Source organism: Aythya ferina (genome assembly GCF_964211825.1).
Source record: "Aythya ferina genome assembly, chromosome: 3".
In the NCBI taxonomy this organism is placed as follows: domain Eukaryota; kingdom Metazoa; phylum Chordata; class Aves; order Anseriformes; family Anatidae; genus Aythya; species Aythya ferina.
In genome coordinates, this window is record NC_140298.1 from 67,498,324 (window position 1) to 67,517,327 (window position 19,004).

Genomic DNA, 19,004 nt, shown 5'->3' on the forward strand with positions numbered 1-19,004 from the left:
CTGTAGCTACCTCCCTAAACACATTTCATCCCAGGGAAGCCATCATCACCATAGCCAAAAAAAAATGGGCAAACACGCATTCAGGAGTTAGGGCACAGTGAAGCACAAATATTCTGCACAAACAGAAGGCAAAAGACTGAACTGGGAGCTTACTGCTACCCTTGGACTGCAGGAATCTAGTTGGACACCTAAAGGTAGGTATTTCATCGTTAATAAGTTACTTCTTCTCTGCCTAAGCCTCATTAGATTTTTTTTTTCTACCCCAAAGATGGCTCACACCATACCTTGCATGGCTTTCCCCAAAACCTTATGTATAACCAGTGTCAGCTGAAAGACATGCACCAAAAGAGAGGTACCCATGCTGAAGCAGAGGTGGCCCGTCCTAGAGGTGTCTCTAAAGATGGGCAGTCCTGGATAGATAGATAGCCTCTAAAGAAAGGCAGGCAGCCACATGCTTAACAACTGGCCTGAATTTTGCTACAAGCACAAGCATTACTGTTGTATTAACAAAAGCATTTTAAAAAAATTAAGTGTAAATTTGTAAAACTAACAGATCACCACGTTTATGACATGGAAAAAAAAAGAACCACAAAGCAGATGAAGTTTAGAATACGTGCATCTTCAGATTAATTTAAAATTTGTTTGTCAGTGATTTGAGAGATACTTAAAATTTTTCTTCCAAAGACTCGCTAAAGCAAAAAACTCTTTCATCGCACCCCATTTTTCAGGATACCTATCCTGTGGAATTAAAGCAGGTAACACCAAGATTGTCCTTTCCTGCATGTACGGCCATGCCAAAAGAAGCTGTTGCTTTTGCTTATTTAAGGTGGATCACAAACCACACCACACAACAATGCTATCAAAAACATGCATATAAAAAATCATATTTTAAAATAAAACAGAAAACCACATTATGCATATAGTTGTCAGATTAACTGGAGCTTCAAAGATATATCAGAGCAAGACTAGAGTCAAGGTAGAACTGAAACTGCAACAGTACACAAGTATGCAAGCAGACAGCAGCTTAAAAAAAACACTATTGTTAGACAATTAGAGAAACAAAACCTACCTATTTGTTTTGCAGCTTGTAGTATAGTTTTTAAATCACCATTTACAGTTTGGTATTCTTTTTTGTCTAAATTGTCATCAACAAACTTTATTATCTTCTTCCAAGTAAGATCAGACTTCAACAATTGTTCGTGTACTTTTAATCTTTTTGTCTGAAAATACAAAAGATTTGAGTATTTATTTTTTTTTTATTATTACAAATTGGTATATGGAGGTTACCTTAAAAAAATAGATAAACAAAGCTTTCCAATTGCATTCAGTGTTTTGTAACAATTGCAAAGAGCTTCTCTATTACCTGTTCTTTTATCTCTTTCCTGCAAGGAGGAAGATATACACAAATTACTGGCTCCAATGAAAACTCTCCAGAAAGCCAAACTCCTGAAAACTCTATAGAGATCTCACAGAACAGTTGAGGTTGGAAGGGACCTCTGGAGCTCATCTGCCACAAGCCGAAGCAGGGACACAGTGCATGTTGCCCATGACCACATCAAGGCAGCTTTTGAAGATCTCCAAGAAGGGGGACTCCACAACCTTTCTGGGCAATCTGTTACAGTTTTCCATTACTTGCACAGTGAATAAGTGCTTTCTGATGTTTTGAAAGAACTTCTTGTGTTTGTGCCCCATCTCTTATGCTGGCACTGGGCACCACTGAAAAGAACCTGGCTACGTCCTCTTTACATCCTCCCTTCAGCTAGACATGGCTAAGTCCCCCTTGATCCTTCTCTTCTCCAGGCTGAACAGTCCCAGCACTCTCAGCCTGTCCTCATGCTCAAGTCCCTTGACCATCTTGGTGGCCCTACATTGTATTCTCTTCGTTATGTCCATGCACTGGGGGGTCCAGAACTGCACACAGCAATCCACCTCTCATGACCTGCTGGTGATACTTTGCCTAATGCAGCCAAGCTGCTTTGCCTTCTTAGCAGCTAGGTTGTGTTGGTGGTTCAAAGTCAACTTGATGTTCACCGGGACTCCCAGGTCCTTTTCTGGAAAGAAGACCTGCTTTCTAGCAGGTCTTCTTGCCCCCAGCATGTCTTGTTGCCTGAAGCTGTTCCTCCCCACATGCAGGACTTTGCACTTCTCTGTATTGAACTTCAGGAGATACTTGTCAGCCCACCTCTCCACCCAGAGGGATGGCTGCGCGTCTCTCTGGTGAGACAGCCACTCCCCCTACAGTTTTGTGTCATCCACAGATTTACTGAGCGTGCACTCTCTCCATCATCCAGATCATCAACGAAGATGTTAAACAGATGTATTGACTCCTGTGTGTACTCCTGTCATTACTGGCCTCCAACTAGACTTTGTACCACCAAGTACTGCCCTCTGGGCCCAGCCATTCTGCCAGTTTTCAATCCTGTCTGCTCTCCCAGCCCATACTTCAACAGCTTCACTATTGGGATCTTATGGGTGACAGTGTCAAAGGCCTTACTGAAGTCCAGGAAGACAATATCCCCCGATCTCATCCATCGGGCTGGTGATTTCATTAAAGAAGCTTATCAGGTAGGCCAGGCATGACCTCACCTCCATGCTGACTACTCGTGAAGATTTTCTTGTCCTTCATGTACCTGGATATGGTTTCCAGGCCAAGCAGTTCCATCACCTTCCCAGAGACTGAGGTGAGGCTGACCAGCTTTTAGCTCCCTGGATCCTTTTTCTTGCTCTTCTTCAATATAAGAGTGACATTTACTTTCCTCCAGAAAACCCCCATTTTCAAATCCCTGGATTTCAAGTTCATTTCACGTATTCCCACAATGCATATATTACTTCAATGCAATATTTTTTCAAAAATAAAAAGTACCTAAATTCAGCATCACTAACTTTATTCTAAACACCATGCAATTCTTACTATATACACTAATAATTTATAATTATACTTTGAAAAAGAAAGAAATATTTACCGTTAAGTCAGCTAATTCTTCATTGTAATCATCATGTTTAGTGACATTTGAAAAGGAGCGTAGAGCGCCTGTAAGACGAGGCAAGGCCATCTGTTACTCACTCAGTGATCCATAGAACAAGAAATTAAATCCCTGTTCAAGCACCTAGATGGGAACAAAAAGAAATAGCATGGCTTTGTTAATGCTACAAATACAATTTCACATCAGAAACTTGAAAAACCTTTTTAAGCAAACAAAACTTGGCTGGAACCATGACTAAAGAAGTAAAAAACCTCTCTCAAAAATGTTTACAAGCAAGATTCAAGAGAAGGGACATGACAGGCACAGACGCAAGGTGGTTACTCAGCATGTTCTACTCCCTATTCCCTAAAGTTATCAGCAATGAGGCACAGTGGCAATTATTCCTTTAACACTACCAACACTAGAGTACGGTAATGAAATATAGGTAATTGAACTTCAGCTCCAAGCAGTAGTAAGTGATTACCACCTATGTGAAGGCCTCCTCTGAACCAGAATGCACTGGTGGTTTTCAGGTCATTAACAGCCTCCAGCGCTGATGAAGGGACATAATTTTTGAGGACTGCTTAACAATTTTTTAAACAGAAAAACAAAGAAAATCAAGGGAAAAAAAAAAAAGGATCATAATACATGTATCACTGAACAAGAGAAAAAGAAAAGAAGTGCCACCAGAAAATCGGGAAGAGAATGCCTCAGGATGTTTTCATCTCACAGGTAAGCACGCACACAGCACTGTACTCTACAGAACTACAGCCCACCTCTGCACATTCTTATTTCTTGCAAGAAACAGGCTTACAGCAAAACGCAGCTGTTCTCCATCTCAACTTGCATTTGTTCCAAGCCTTTTACAGAAACTACTCTCAAAGTTCCTTCATTTTGAAAGGTGCCCATAGCTGAATAGTTTAATGAACTCTAATGCATAGCAAGAATTTCTGGTGGTAACAGAAAGATACAGATTTATATTATTCTTGAAACAATTAATGATACCATTACAAACCTAATGATCTGCAGCATTCTTAGCATGCCTGAAGACCATCAGCCATCCAGAAATTAAATAACTTTGAAAAAAAAAAAAAAGAATTGCTAAAAGAAAAGATTTTTGAACGTTCACATACTGCACTCAACTCCCTGCTTTAATCCAATCATCTTTAACATTTTTCTTTATCTAATGACCCCATTTGTATTTTAGCTATCAACTTTGCAATACAGCACAAAAGCAAATCCAGACGCAGCGTTCCAGTCACAGACAGAGAAATGTCACTGACTTGTCATGCATCTTTGCTTTCTGACCTAACATTAAGTTGCTTTTTGTAAAAAGCTATCACAACAGCTGATATTCTGGAGACAGGTGCTATAATATGGAGCTACAGAATGTGAAAACGTAGCATTAAAATAAAACAACAGCCTTTTGAAGGGGACAGAGAGGATACATTTAAATTCAAGCCTAGAAGCAGACAGAGCCAAGCATTTATTTTTTATTTTTTATTTAAAAAAAAAAAAAAAGTCATTCAGTGGATATATGACATGTCACATCATGCCAGCATAGCTCCTAGTGAAAACACAGTCATCATTGTAACTACAGCAGAGAACTAGTGTCCAAAATTCAAGGGAATCTAGTCCTACCCAAAAAAAAAGGGAAATCACTCATACTGCTCCAACAACAGCATTGCCATTAGCTGCTAAAAATGACATATCGCCTATTTATTTTTACCTAAACACAAATACCTTTTTCTATAGAATTATGGTCCTTTACAATAAGAAAACTACAATTATATGATTGTACATTACTGAAATTACCCTTTTTGAAATAACATGCACAGTAATTTATGAAAGTCAGAATCCAGTTTAAAAAAAAAAGTTCACATTTCAGACTGATTTTCAAGAGATTTAAAACTTCTCCAGCAGGCCCGTTTGCTATGAAACCAATTTTTAAAGGAGTATTTCTTCCTCATTTATTAATTAATTAATACTTTCTGAAATAAAATACCTGGTACCTTAGAGGATGAGTGAGGGCATACCTCCCTGAGCACAGACTCAGTCAGACAGTCAAATATAGCCCAGAAGCCCCATAGTTGAGTCCACATTAATAAATTCTGCTTTATGCTCACCTACAATTTACATTTTCTTAAAAAAAAATAAATAAAAATCATAGGTTAGCTGTTTTCACATAAAGCTTCCCGATAGATATACCTACCTTTAGGCTGTATCAGCTACTCCTTGTCTTCCACAGACATCTTAAGACTAACAAAATCTTCCTGATTTGACAGAAGTGAACATATTTGCCTACAGCTTGATCTGAAACATCTGTACTACCAAATGATCCTGCTGGGTTTGGAACAAGGACCTAAAAGGTAGCAGCAATTAAATCCTATTTGCCAGGGCCCATATATAGAGATGCAAGATGAACTACCATGCCCCTGTCTATTCCCTACAAAAAAGTCACCTTTTTATATGTTTGTAGAGTGACAAGTAATATGGGAATTCAACATTGAGACCAGTATAAACTTATGTGGTAAAAAATATTGGGTTTTGCTATCAAATAAGAGCTATTCAGACACATTCTGCCATTATTGTATTTTTTAAGAAAAAAGGAACAGAAGTTCAAAGATACCTAGTGCTATCTCAGATTTCCTCTCTCTTTTAAAACAAACTTATCTTTCCACTAAAGTTCTGTTTGTAAAGCAGAAAAAGCAATATCCACCTTTGTAAACCACTGCAAAGATGAGAGGCAATATCTTTTAAACTTTATTTTACTTCTTTTTAAAAGAAATGTGATTTTAACTTTTAAACTTTTTATGTGGAAAAATAAAAGATAAAAACAGATTACACTCAACTAAAAATGGAATTCAAGAAACCATTCAAATTTTATTGTTTGAAGATAAACCTAACAGTAAACATGGATCTCTGCAGGTGTTTTTTTTGTTTTGTTTTGTTTTTCCCCATTAAATTAAAAAATCTAAAAACATTGTTATCAATATTACAGATCTAACTAATATTACTGGAGAAGTTTTCCAATTTATATTTTCACCATTTAAGTTTTACTACCACTCCTGGCCTTCCTATTTTTTTCTTTAAGCAAATAATGGAAGCATTTCAGTCTTCTCCACTGAAATGTTACAGTGATTATGGTCAAAGAGATTTAAACATTTGTTTTAATTCCAACACTCTTTAACAAAGCAAGCCAGCCTCCAGGTAGGGCTAAGAGAAGGGGACTGCTCAGATGCCATACTTTAATTACCAAGTTTAACAAAATCTTTGCTTATAAATGAGGGCATAACATAGCATTAAAAGAATTACAGGTAAAATCAGCAGTTAGGCTATCCTGAAGCACCAGCTGCTGTATCCTCAAGTAGCTTGTTATGTCTCTTAAAACCTCATAGCAGTCATTTTATTTAAACTACTTAAGGAATGTTAAGCCATTTTACCAAGTTTTTGCCTACACTGCCTATAAATTTAAATTATTAGCAAGTTCTTTGCTGTCTCTGTAAACTTTTCCATTTATAAAACCAGAAGTTGTTACTATTGGTTTCTAAACTAATCAAAGAACACTATAAAGAAAAATGGAGGCTTCTTTTTTTGAAGAAAAAAGGCACCAGCAAATATTAACAGGTTTCTGTGGACCAAATAGTAGGTGAATGAAATGACATTTTCACTTTCACCTGTCAGAGTGGAATAATTTCAGATGAAAAGGAAGCTGAAAAGACAAAAGATAGTTGAAAAAAAAAAGATTTTAAAATAATGAGGACATTTGTATTATATTCACTTCACTTAAACTTCTTATCCAAGCATGTTTGATGTAAACAGTGCAAATACAGCACCTAGCAATAAAGCTGATAGCTATGGAAAATGATCGTTTAATGGGATCTAGGAAATTAATCGTAAACGGCAGGACAATGCAAAATACTACAGCAGTAATATTTTCCAATTTTTTATTTTGCACCTACAGAAGCTGTGCTATATCATGTATTAAAAATTGTATACTTTCAGACATCTAGTTTTCTATAGAAGGAACAAATATCATAATGGAATTCTTTAAAGTTGTTTGGATTGAACATTGCTGATCTCCACTCAAGACCTGGTCAGTCTCTGAAAGGGAAACGTCAAGACTAAGGGATATGTACTCAGGAAGAAAGCGTGGCTGCTTGATACATGGCATTCATCTCAGTCAATGCTGGAATTGAAACAAATGCTTCAGCACATTGAAGAAGCAGAATTGTGCCTCCATATGCCATCCACTCCTCCCCTTCTCCCATTAGAAGGGCTTTCAGGTATGCACATTACTCCTTTCAGGATATCAAAAGGTGTTCTCTTATAACACTTTACTTCAAAACATTAGTGAAACAGATCTGGAAGGGTGAAGTGACCTTATATTATATAAAGGGAGAGAATAGATACATCTACACACCAAAAAATCCTTCAATACTCCAAAGTGAAAAACAAAAACCAAAAAGTAATCATACCAGACAATGTTCTTGTGCAAATAAAGCTAGTGGCATTGCACAAGAAGCCTCTAAATGGAACATCGTAATTGCAACAGGTAAGAGTTTTAATATTCCATCTCTTCTAGAAAGATTTGTTAAACACTTTCTGTAAAAAAAACAAGTGAGTACCTTTATGCAACCAGACAAATTAACACAAAGAATTATCAACAGAATCAGCTTCACTGTGCAATTATGTACATTTCATGTGCATAACAGAAAATTTTGCATGAACACAGACAACTGCCAGGAACCACTGGTTTCTAATACTGGCCCCTAAACATAACTGGAGGTATGTGGTGTTTTTATCCTGGCGGGCAGCTGAACTCTACCATAGCCCCTCTCTCATGCCCTGCTCCCGCAGGGGCTCTCCATGGGCTGCAGCCTCCTCCAGGCCACATCCACCTGCTCCACTGGGGGCTCCTCCACGGGCTGCAGCGTGGAGATCTGCTCCATGTGGGACCCATGGGCTGCAGGGGGACAGCCTGCTCCACCAGGGGCCTCTCCACAGGCCACAGGGGAACTTCTGCTCCATGCCTGGAACTCCTCCTGCTCTCCTGCACTGCCCATCAGGTCTGCAGGGCTCCTTCTCTCACATTTTCTCACTTCTCTCTCCCAGCTACTGTCACACAGCAGTTTCCTGTCCCCGTGTCCCCTCTCCTCCCCCCACCCCAACTCACTCAGCTCTGGCCAGCAGCAGGTCCCTTTGGAGCAGTCTGGAACTGGTTCTGATCTGACATGGACCAGCTGCTGGGCTTTGCTCACAGAGGCCACCCCTGCAGTCCCCCTCCTACCAAAACCTTGCCACATACCCCAAAAAAGGTACAAACCCTACACATACTCCCAAAGTCTGCCTACCTGTCTAGATTAATCTCAAATAATAATCAAACTGAACTCTGCTTCTAGGCAGGTCTAAGGCCAAGCTCCTAAGCAATTAGAAACAAGACTGGAAAGCAGAAAGTCTTCAGCTCCATTACAGACAAAGTTTGACAAATTCTTTGTTAGAAGATCTACTGTTCTCACCTTGAATCCCCAACAAGCATCCTACTTATGAAACCATGAATCTGTACAGGGAAATTCTCATTTGGAATACTGCCCCAAAGAGCTTTATGGGATACTCTGGGCTCGTACATATGTACTTCATTATTATTAGAGTACTTCACGTCTACTGCAGTTATGTTTACAACACACATATGAGATGACATTACAATGCTTACAGAAAAGTACCACGCAAAGCTGCTTCTTTCAGATCATATCTAACAACATTCTTCTATGTGAAACCACCTAGGTGTGAAAAGGTTTTTGAAAATCTGTGCCTGAATCATACTGGAAGATTCAAGCTTCACTTATGACAGGAACCTGGATGAGATTTAGTCCCTGAGCATAGTACCTACTGGCATTTGAGACCCTTTGCAATACCTAAGATACCTGCATGGCCAGTTAATACGATGCATGACTTGGGAAGTGTCTATGCCCTCACAAACAGGTGCAGGATATGAAATACTATGAGGTTTTAAAATCAGCAATAGGTGTGTATTTAAGCACCTGAATCACTTATCAGACTTGCAGACAATTAAACAAATGCCCAGAATACTGTATTATCTTCCAGTTCTAAAGAACTGGAAGTTTATTATCCACTCAATGCCATTATTATCCTTCATAATTAACTCTAATCTACTTCAAAATACATTTTCAATAGGCCTCAAGGTTGGAATTGAATGATTCTGAATCTGGAGCATCTCCCCCAGATGTTTCTGAAGGAAATACAAAGCTTTCCTTTTAAGAAAAGTACAGGTATTTTATTATTTTAGAAGGATCTCAGTACAGTAAAACAAAAGACCAAGCCAAGTACACTATTACTCAAGACCCTGACTGTACACTATTATTCAGGACAAAACGGAGAGGTGGTATGAGTACGATCGCTCTCTTACTGCACATTACCCTAAGCTGTAAGATTCCAAAAATAACCTTGAGAAAGCTCAGACTTCTTTCAGAAACTAAAATCAAAACAGTATTATGGGATGACCTAGAAAGTAGTTTTTAAGTGGCATATAACCACCCACTAGTTGCCGTCAACTTTAAGAAAGCTATGTTCCTATGAAACAATAAACCAAACATCTAATGGAGGTGTCCTTGAAGCACTGACCTTCCCAGTCCTAGAAACTGAGTGGCCTCACAGCTAACACGCCACTGCACAAAAATAAGAGAACCAGTATTAGTAGCCTTAGCACCCAGAAGCTGCAAACACACTACAGCACATATAGCCAGCCACGTTATTGCACATGTATGTTTGGTATCACACGTGATTTTGATAAACTGATCTTAAAAGACAAAAAAAATCTGCATATATGGACAAGTCCACATATATCAGTGGTAAAACTCTTACAGTCTTGGAAGATATATTTCTGAGACTCAATTGACAAAAGTCACATTAACCATCGGAAAATGATTAATCATTGGACAATGCTTTTTGTTTCTAACTTTGACTGGAGGAGTTGTGTCACTGTTTGCACCACCAAAATCACAATGAACAAGTTGGTTAAATAACATTCTCTCTGGTGCTTTATGACATGGCTACTTTATACACTGCTGAATTCATCATCAAAAAAAAAAAAAAAGATGCCCAAGAATTGCACTGACTCACAGGTAAAGTGGCAGGTATCATTAGTTACATGAGAAACGGATCACAAAATTCGTGCTTTATTCATGGTATAAAATGAACTCTTTATTTTCACAGAAAGTCATTGGAAGTTTGTATCGCTTGGAAAGACAGGATGTCAATTTTGAATTAACTGTCTTAACATATATCAAGAGGCCTTGTCAAGGGCTTCTGTAGTAATTAGTTATGGTTAATAAAAATCATTGCACCTAGCAGGCAACTCATTGTACTAGTACAAGCACAGTACAACTGAAACCAAGATTCACATTTGATCTTTAAGAACAATTGTTCTATGAAAGCACCAAAGCAAGACTTCTCATTTACAGAGAATATTAAAACATTTTTGTGTCCAGTGATTTCTTCAATAAAACTGGTAATAATACAGTTAATGCTGGCACAATCTAGAGGAAAAAAAAAAAAAAAAAAAAAGTACTTAAAAACAAACCGTATAATTATTTTTCAAAACAGAAATATGCAGATTTTTAGACCACTTCAGAAAGAAGTTATAGATTCTACAGTACTGCTAAGTAATGTACAAGAAAACTAATTTCATTGTTGTGTACTAAAAATACAGAACTGACTCTCAATGGAAACAAGTTCTGGCCAACTTTGGCTATCACTAAATGAATAATTCCCAGAACTATCAGCTATAAATATGTTCATCCTATTTCCAGCACCTTTTGTGAGAGTCAGAATTTTCATCAATGATAGTAATGGAGAATACAGAAATATTTAGAAAATGATCCATTACATGTAAATAAAAATAACCAATTGCGCACACAAACGTATTAATTTCATTACAATGATGCAAGTAATATTGTGTAACTTGTTTGCTATAGTTAGCAACATTTGGATTTATTACATTCATTTATGTCTGTAACATTTTTCTTAAAAACAAAACAAAAAACACACACACAGAAAAAAAAAAAAAAAATACTTTCTCTACCATTCAGCACCCTGATTGAAACTTGTTACAGTTTTTGAGAAGAAGAAGAGGCAGAAAATTATGACAGAGTTTGAGTAAAACTCTCCTAGATAGCAACATCAGTAATCTTCCCCAGACAGTCGAGTATATTTGAGTAGGGCAACTTTTCTTATTAACATCAATGTAAATGGTCATCAGGACACAATGACTGCATACACGTTTCATTACAAAGATACAGTAAATGCTTTCCTAATGATACACAGCAACTGAGAGCTGAAAGCTGTGCATTTTTCCCAGTTCACTTCCTTAACAACTGTTCTAATTTTGAATGTGCTCAGAAGACTACGTAAACATCACAGACCAGATAAGCATCCCTTGAACATTACTCACTGAGCTACTGCGTCTTAAATCCTGTTTCAATACCTCAAATATACCTATGTAAGTTTTCTCATGTTTGAGTAGATTTTAGCACTATACTACCCTCCATCTAATATTCCTCCTGAAGTCTCCATCAGCTTCTGTTACCAATGTATCCAACTGCCAAAGATATGCAGTTCCCAGCAATTTCTAATTTCCTGAAAAACATCATGATTTAAGCATACACGGAATCCCATGCTTGTTAACAAACCTACCTGGGAATGAAACAAAAATCACGATAACTTTCCCCAGTCCAATTTGGAGGTCAGAAACATGGAAGTTTGCCTTTCCTATCAGGAAGACACTCACATTCAAAATGGAGCTTGCTGTTTGACATAATAAGGTCAAATACTGAAGCGAAGGGCAAGAGGCATACAGATTCTGAAAATCACCATATCGAGACAAGCTTTTCCAGTTGAGGAAGAGCTGAAAGCCTGGCCCAAACAACCTCAGCAATTAAGTCACCTTCAGGGGTGCCTCCCTCTTCAGATCTTCCTCCTCCTGTACAGCAGGAACACACTGCTGCCCTGGGAACAAAGTTTTAGGGAAACCCAAGGTTGTATCAAACATACCAGAAGCTGACCCAAGGAGGGATACCTGTTCATTTTTTATTTGGCTTAAATAAAAAATGATTATATTTATTTATCACATAAAGAACCCCATATTTAAATAATTTAATGTCTTTAAGATGTAGAAAAAAATGGCCAAAAATTTAGGCTAAAAATATATGAAAAAATGCAAGAAGCACCCTTTTAAGCATATCTATATAGCCTGAAAGCATGCATACTTCTTTATAAGGTAGGCTTTTACAATACATAAGTAAACATAAACATTCACCTATTGAGTAGGTACATATTGTAATTAAATAGTGTCAGAGAGAATCCATTGTCTTCCTTTGAGCACGCAAATACTAAGCGGGAACTTCAAACAGCACCTCAGCTATTTTATGACCAGAAAATGGTAGCTTCCTATTTGAAAATTTATTATTACACTTTAAAATAAGGACTAAGAAAAATAATAAGTGCTACGGTCCTGTAATATTACAGTGCTTGCAAGCTAAAATTGAAACAAACAGCTGCGCTGCCCACTCTTCCTGGGCTATCTGCCTGAAGGGCTTGCAAGCGTTGCAAGAGGCTACTCTGAGAAAGCCACCTGTATGGTTTCCTGTAGTGATAAGACTGAACTCTCTCTTCACGTCTTGTGAACATAAGAAATGTATGTTTGTTCCATGAGAACACAGGCAGAAGAAATAAAATTGATGCACAGTGTTACTGTTCTTGGCTGATAAACCGAGGAGGAAAATAACTCCAGTTTATCTCTAGCAATATGGCGAGGCTAAAGATTTGTTTCCAGTTGTGAAGTTTTTGAAATAGTTACATGTAGTCAAATTATGAAAAATTCCTTAAAATGTTTTAGACAAATTGTACTGTAAGAAATATCCACAAGCCAAGATCCACCTATTTCATAATTAAAAGCTTTTGAACTTTCATGAATATTTAGCATGCCAGATATACAAACTGCGTTCAGATTTAAAGAATTAACTTCTAAAGACTCCTTAAAAACAAATAAACAAAAAAAATGTCATAACAACAAGAAAATGACATAACCAAGCATTATATTTATGCTCATACTTCAGAGGCAGCAGCTCTGAGACCTGTCAATGGGCCAAGCAGTTTTCTGCCTGCAATTTTTAGCAGGGACAGTGGTACCTGAGGAGGTAAGTTCTTCACTCTAACTTTTCCAGAGCCGTAAAAATTCAAAACATTAGAGCTGTACATCACCAAGTTTGTACTCCCCACTGTGTATTATCTTTTTCAGAGTTACCGACAATATTCTGTCTCCCTCCTGCCTAGTTATTTTCCCTTCCTTACACAATCAGCCCCCCATCAGAATTTCACAGTAGCGTGTGTGGTCTGGCTGGGGTGGAGATAAGCCTTCATAGCAGCCCAAATGGTGTTGTGCTTTTCATTTGGGGCTAAAACAGCAATGGCAACACTCCTGTGCTCTGGCTACTGCTGCACAGTGCTTGCACAGCATCAAACCTTCTCTCCCCACCCTCCCCAGCAACTTTAGGAGCAGACACAGACAGGACAGCTGAACCAAACTACCCAAAGGGATATTCTGTACCCTATGATCTCATGCTCAGCAATAAAAACTCAGGCAAAGGAGGTACAGGACTCGGGGGGGAACAGTCATGGTTATGGCATGTCTTCCCAAGCAACCATTACATGTGCTGAGGCACTACTTACCCTAAAGTGTCAGGCAGGCGCTTGACAATAGGAAGCAGTGAATTAATTTATCTCTTTGCTTTTCTTGGGCACACAGCATTTGCCTTCCTTATTAAAGTGCCATTACCTTGATCCACCAGTCTTCTTGCTTTCCTTCTATTTACTCCCCACCCCACAGGAGAGGGGAGTGCACAAGAAGCTGGGTGGGTGCTTGGTTGCTAGCCACGGTCAACTCATCATTAATAACTGATTTCTTGAAAGAAATGGAAACGTAAATTCTTCAGAGATTCTCTCTACTTTTTTGTACTTTCAAAGACAAATTGCTCCCCCCTACAGCAGGGACTAAGAATATTCATATTTCTTTAATACATTAATCAGAATCAAGTTTCCAAATACAGACTCATAAAACAATTATGTTCAGCATTCCTTATCAGTTTCAAAAAAGTGGTTGAGTTGACATAGTTTGTCCTTAAGTCTTAAGAAATATTTGAGTTCACCACAGTCACTATTGTGCAAATTCATTTACTTATTTTCATAATTTCCTCAGAATCTGATTTACAAGTGGAAAACTGAAATTTACTCTACAGATCACCTGATAAACTCTTCAAAGTCATTGACTCATCAGTCCACGATTATCTGTTCTTACTTTATGACCAGCCTACAACTAATATTCAGGCCTGTAATATGAGATTCAATTTCTTTTTCAGGTCAAACTTTCAATATGACTTAGGGCAAGCAAGAGTAACAGATGGCTCAGAGAAAATGCATGCCAGAGAATAAAAGATGAGAAAAAAGATGAGGGAGGTGTGTAGCCCATATCCCTAAGCCATGATCCTAAGTTCTGTATACAAGGAAAGGAGAAAGCCAGCAACTTATCCCTCCCTAGAATACATCAAATATAATAGTTCTCCATTTGCCTCTTAGACATGTTCTCTAGCGTTAGGGAGATTCAACAAACTGAAAAAAGAGCACAAGATTCTCTCCACATCTCAGAAAGATTTGCTCAGCTAGAGGCTGGCCACCAAACTCTAGTCCATGCTTTACCATACTACACAGAAGACATCAACTGCCCTTTCAAAGACAAACAAAATGCCCAAGCAGCCCAGAACACTGTTGCCTAAGTCTTCCCTTTCTCTCTAGCCTAATGGATTTTCAATAAATTATGCAAAGTTGTACACAACTTCCAAGTGGAATATTCTATGCCATTTCAACACAATTACCTCAAGGAATAGAGGGCACAGTAATCTTCCCCACCACTGATTAGTTCAGTAAGCACTGTTACCACAGAACCAAAGATCACAACCTCCATCACATCTTTGAAAATCTGCACAAAGCATTGTACTGGGTTGCCACAGCCAGCAGCCAAGCACCCACACAGCCGCTTGCTCACCCCTTCAGTGGGATAGGGGAGAAAGTACATAGAACAAAAATGAGAAGCTCATGATGGCTGGGTTATGGACAGTTTAACAGGCAAAAGATAGACATAGACAAAAAAAAAAAAAAAAAAAGCAAAAAAAAGAAACCACAGCGTCCCACAGGCAGACTATTCTCTGCCAATCTGCAAACTGGAGACACCTTAGGACCCAAACTCCCTCCTCTTCCTTCCTCCTCAACCTCAGCTTTCATGCTGAACATGACACTACACATCACCCAGCCTCTTGCCCAGCCTACTCACTGGGCAGGCAGAGTGGGAAAAAGAAAGCCTTGACGCTGTGCAAGCACTGCTCAGCAGCAGCCAAAACATTCGTGCATTATCAACACCACTTTAGCCATAAATCCAAAGTGTTATGGCTATGACGAAAGTTAACTCCAGCCGAGCCAGATCCTTTGTGCAAAGATCAAACTCCTCAGGGAGAGGTGAGCGTAAAGAAAGCTCTGACAGTAGATCTGTGGACTGTATGGACTGTGCTTTCAACAAACATGAAATTGCTCATGTCTATAGTGTGATAAGGTGTTTTAAAAGCAAGATTGAGTAAATACAGAATGCCTAACTATTGTAAGAACATTTACATACGCATATATTCTTATAAAGATGTAAGAATAAGGAGGTACACAATAAAACTGAATGTTAGGTTGAAAACAGTATCAAATGCAAAGCCTTTCCTATGCAGAGTATAATTAAATCTGGGAATTCATTGTCACAACATGCCAAAAAGACTCGAAGTTCAAGCATGCTCAAGAAAGGATTAGACAAATTAGTGGAACTCAGATAACTTTGTAGATATTGAACCAGATGGCTTATAGGCAGCTCATCAGATATTTAAAGCACTGACTGCTGAAGGACAGTATGAATGCACTGTATGTTTTCTTTTTTTTCCCCCCAGCACATCTAAGCACCTGCTATTGGCCACTAGAGAAGGCAGAACTCCATGGTAGACAAATACTTTGTTTGAAAGCAGGGAGGTCTGGGGTCAGATGACAACAGAGGTTCTAAGGATTTTAATTTCAGATTTAGTAACTTCACGACTCTCAAACTGTTTGTGGGTCCAACCATTGGTTCCTTCTGTTCTTAGCTCAGACTTCGTCTATCACATTTCTAACAACCCATTACAGATCTTTTGTTAAATGGATTTTCATCAGGTGAGTACATCCGCACTACAGAGTAGAGTTTGGTTTTAATTCTTCCTCTACACATCAAAGCATGATTTTGTTTAATAAATACTGTATAGACTAAAAAGCGCCAAACACCAACTTCACCAACTGTTAGTAAAACACTCTACTAGGAAAATTTCCTTCCATGAGTCTGTATCAAGACTCCATTGTAATGCTTATCTTTGTTATGCACGCAGATTCTAGAAAGAAACATCAATTTAAAAAGATGCAGTGGAGGATAACAATAACGACCAGCCACAAGACAACACGAGACAACATTACCTACTAGGAAAGGTTTAACGAATGTGAGTTAATTAAGTTACTGGGAAAAGAAACGCTGATAGCTTTCAAATGCGTATGCAATGGCTGCAAAAAAGGAAGGAACAAGAACATAAAAGTGTGCATTCCTCTTCTCAATTTAAAAACAGGTAACTTACATAAGTATCACTTCAGCTTTAGCTTCAAAAGAAAACAACTCCATAAACATAGAACTGCTGAACAAAATACTGTTGTTTGACAATTTAATTCTCACCTTCTCCCTACTTTAGTGGGAAAGCATGTAATAGTGCTCCGATCTCTTCCAAAAGGCAAGCTAACTTCTCAAGAAGACTGATAAGGTCTAATGTGTAATTTACACAATCCATAAAGGTCCCACGACAAAGCACTGATGACCTAGATGGGATTGTGTCAGTGTTCCTACAGAAAGGGGAAAAGAGTTCCTTCATATACTTGCACACCTAGATCCAGGACACTACAAGGTCACTCTACTATGGCCAGAAACAAGTCAGATACAAAGTAAATTGTTTTATTATGGTGTCTGCTGAAAAGCAGAGTATGTTTACTTTAACATAGAAGCTCATGCATACAATGTGATCTTCTGATCAAAGCCAATTTGCATCCAAACTGACAGGGAGTTAGTTTGTTTTTCCTAACAACGTGTATCTGTAACCTACCCCATGGATGTCTTAGCGCATCTCCTCCGGAAATTGGATTTTTAACTTTTTTCTACTACAGTAAAACGTCAAGTAAAGTCTAAGTTTGAGTCCAAATGGGCTCAAAAAGTAAAGGTAACAAAAAAGTAAAACCACCTGCAATAAGCATCTTCAGAACTCTGCAGATTACTGGTTCCATTCCAACAGTACTATTTCAGGCAGTCCTTGAAGAAGATTGAGAGGGGTCCGTGCAAATGTAAGTATGTGGAAAACAAGAAGATTCAAAACTGATAAATGCTCTCAAACAAGAAGGTTCTGTGGGTTCCATCACAACAGGCTCTCCTGAAGCACCTGAGCGGTAAGCTGTAGGCCACCACCGACAGCCACATGTTTTACAAGCAAAGCCATCAGCCTACCACTACCAACCACGATGAACCCAACAGTGAATGAAAAAACAAAAAAAAAACAACACCCCACACGGCTCGGTTCTATTTATTCCCAGTGCTCTGCGTTTATTAACCCCAGTACTAAGTACCGAAACCACCCAACACCGCCAGCGCCGCTTCCCACTTGACAACACGCCCGTTACTCCCCCTCCAACGGCCGCACCCGGGTTAGAACCGACGGGGCGCGGAGCGGAGCGGGAGGGGCCGGCGTTTGCCTTCCACCGCCACGCCGCTGCCGGGCCAGGGCACCGCGCCGCGCCCGTCAGCTCCGCGGCGTCGGGACAAGGCCCAGCCCCGGCCCCGGCCCCGGCCCCACCGCCCCGAAGCCGCCTGTCCCCACCCGAGGCCCGGCGTCGAGGCCCGGGTTCGCGGCCCGCCCGCCCGGCAGCCCCCGCCCGCCGCCGCCGCCGCCGCCGCCCGACCCCCGGCCGCGCACCTGCCTGACGGCCGGCCCGTCCCGCTGCCGCAAAGAGCCGGCGTGGCGCGGCGCTGCCGTAAAGCGAGCGGGCGGGGCGGGGAGCTCCCCTCATGGCGCTTGGCCCTCGCTCACAACGTTGTCTGCTCCGTACCTCACCGCGGTGCAGGTTGCCGTGGGTGTAGGTTTCCCTCTTCATTGCTCTTTTTACGTCGCTGCGCGCTTGCCTCGTTCCCTCTCCCGTGCTCCTGGGGAGCGGGGTGATCCCAAGGCGCTGTGGTGAAAGGAAGCTGAAGAGCAGGCTGTGCAGACAGAGGGAGAAAGAAGAGCGAGGAACATAACATTTTAGGGCCAAACTACCCTGAGGGGGAAAAAGATGCTCACTCTGAAGTGTTTGGATGCCTCTGCAAGTACTAATGGGCTCCAAGAGGCTTCCAACTGGATAATTTTTAGCATTCAGATAATTTATTAAGAATCCTTAAGTACCTTTTCTGTTCGTATGAAGCATGCGACCCCAATTTATTCTAAGATCACAACTGCTTTCATCTGTGTATGATGAAGTACTCTTTTCATTAAAAAACAAACAAACAAAGTATATGTCTGTGTTTATTTGTACAGTTGAGGGTATTCAAAAACACGCTCACCAAAAAGACAGTGACATACTCTGGCCCTTGCTGAAAATTACACAAAGCTTAGAGGAATCTTAAATACCTTGGGTTTGGTAGGTGGCTGCACGGAACAGGCTGTAGAGTTTTTAGAATGCTTTTAGTGATTCACTAATAAAAGCACTGGAGTTTCCCAATTTTTACCAGTTCTATTTGATTGTCATGTTATAAAACAACTTCATAGTGAAACTATGCAGGACTAGCAAAGAAAAAGTATTATAATTAGTCCTTTGTGAGTAGATGCTGAATACTTAAAGGGTTTCATT

The 19,004-nt window shown here is 39.6% G+C and overlaps 1 protein-coding gene across 5 annotated transcripts in view; it reads right to left on the minus strand.

Moving 5' to 3' along the window:
- ASCC3 (activating signal cointegrator 1 complex subunit 3) overlaps positions 1-18,570 on the minus strand; it is a 280,518-nt gene extending 261,948 nt beyond the window's left edge. The window contains exons 1-3 of one of the 5 annotated variants that reach the window (XM_084513434.1): positions 18,095-18,570; positions 2,964-3,107; positions 1,070-1,220 (exon numbers count right to left, since the gene is read on the minus strand). In XM_084513434.1, the coding sequence (XP_084369560.1) occupies positions 1,070-1,220; positions 2,964-3,053 (241 nt within the window). In that variant the 5' untranslated portion in view covers positions 3,054-3,107; positions 18,095-18,570. Of the gene's footprint in view, positions 1-1,069; positions 1,221-2,963; positions 3,108-5,175; positions 5,197-11,675; positions 11,757-17,368; positions 17,583-18,094 lie in introns of those variants that run through there. The other 4 variants (XM_084513436.1, XM_084513435.1, XM_084513438.1 and 1 more) reach the window with 4 other exon arrangements.
- Between the last annotated feature and the right edge of the window lie 434 nt (positions 18,571-19,004).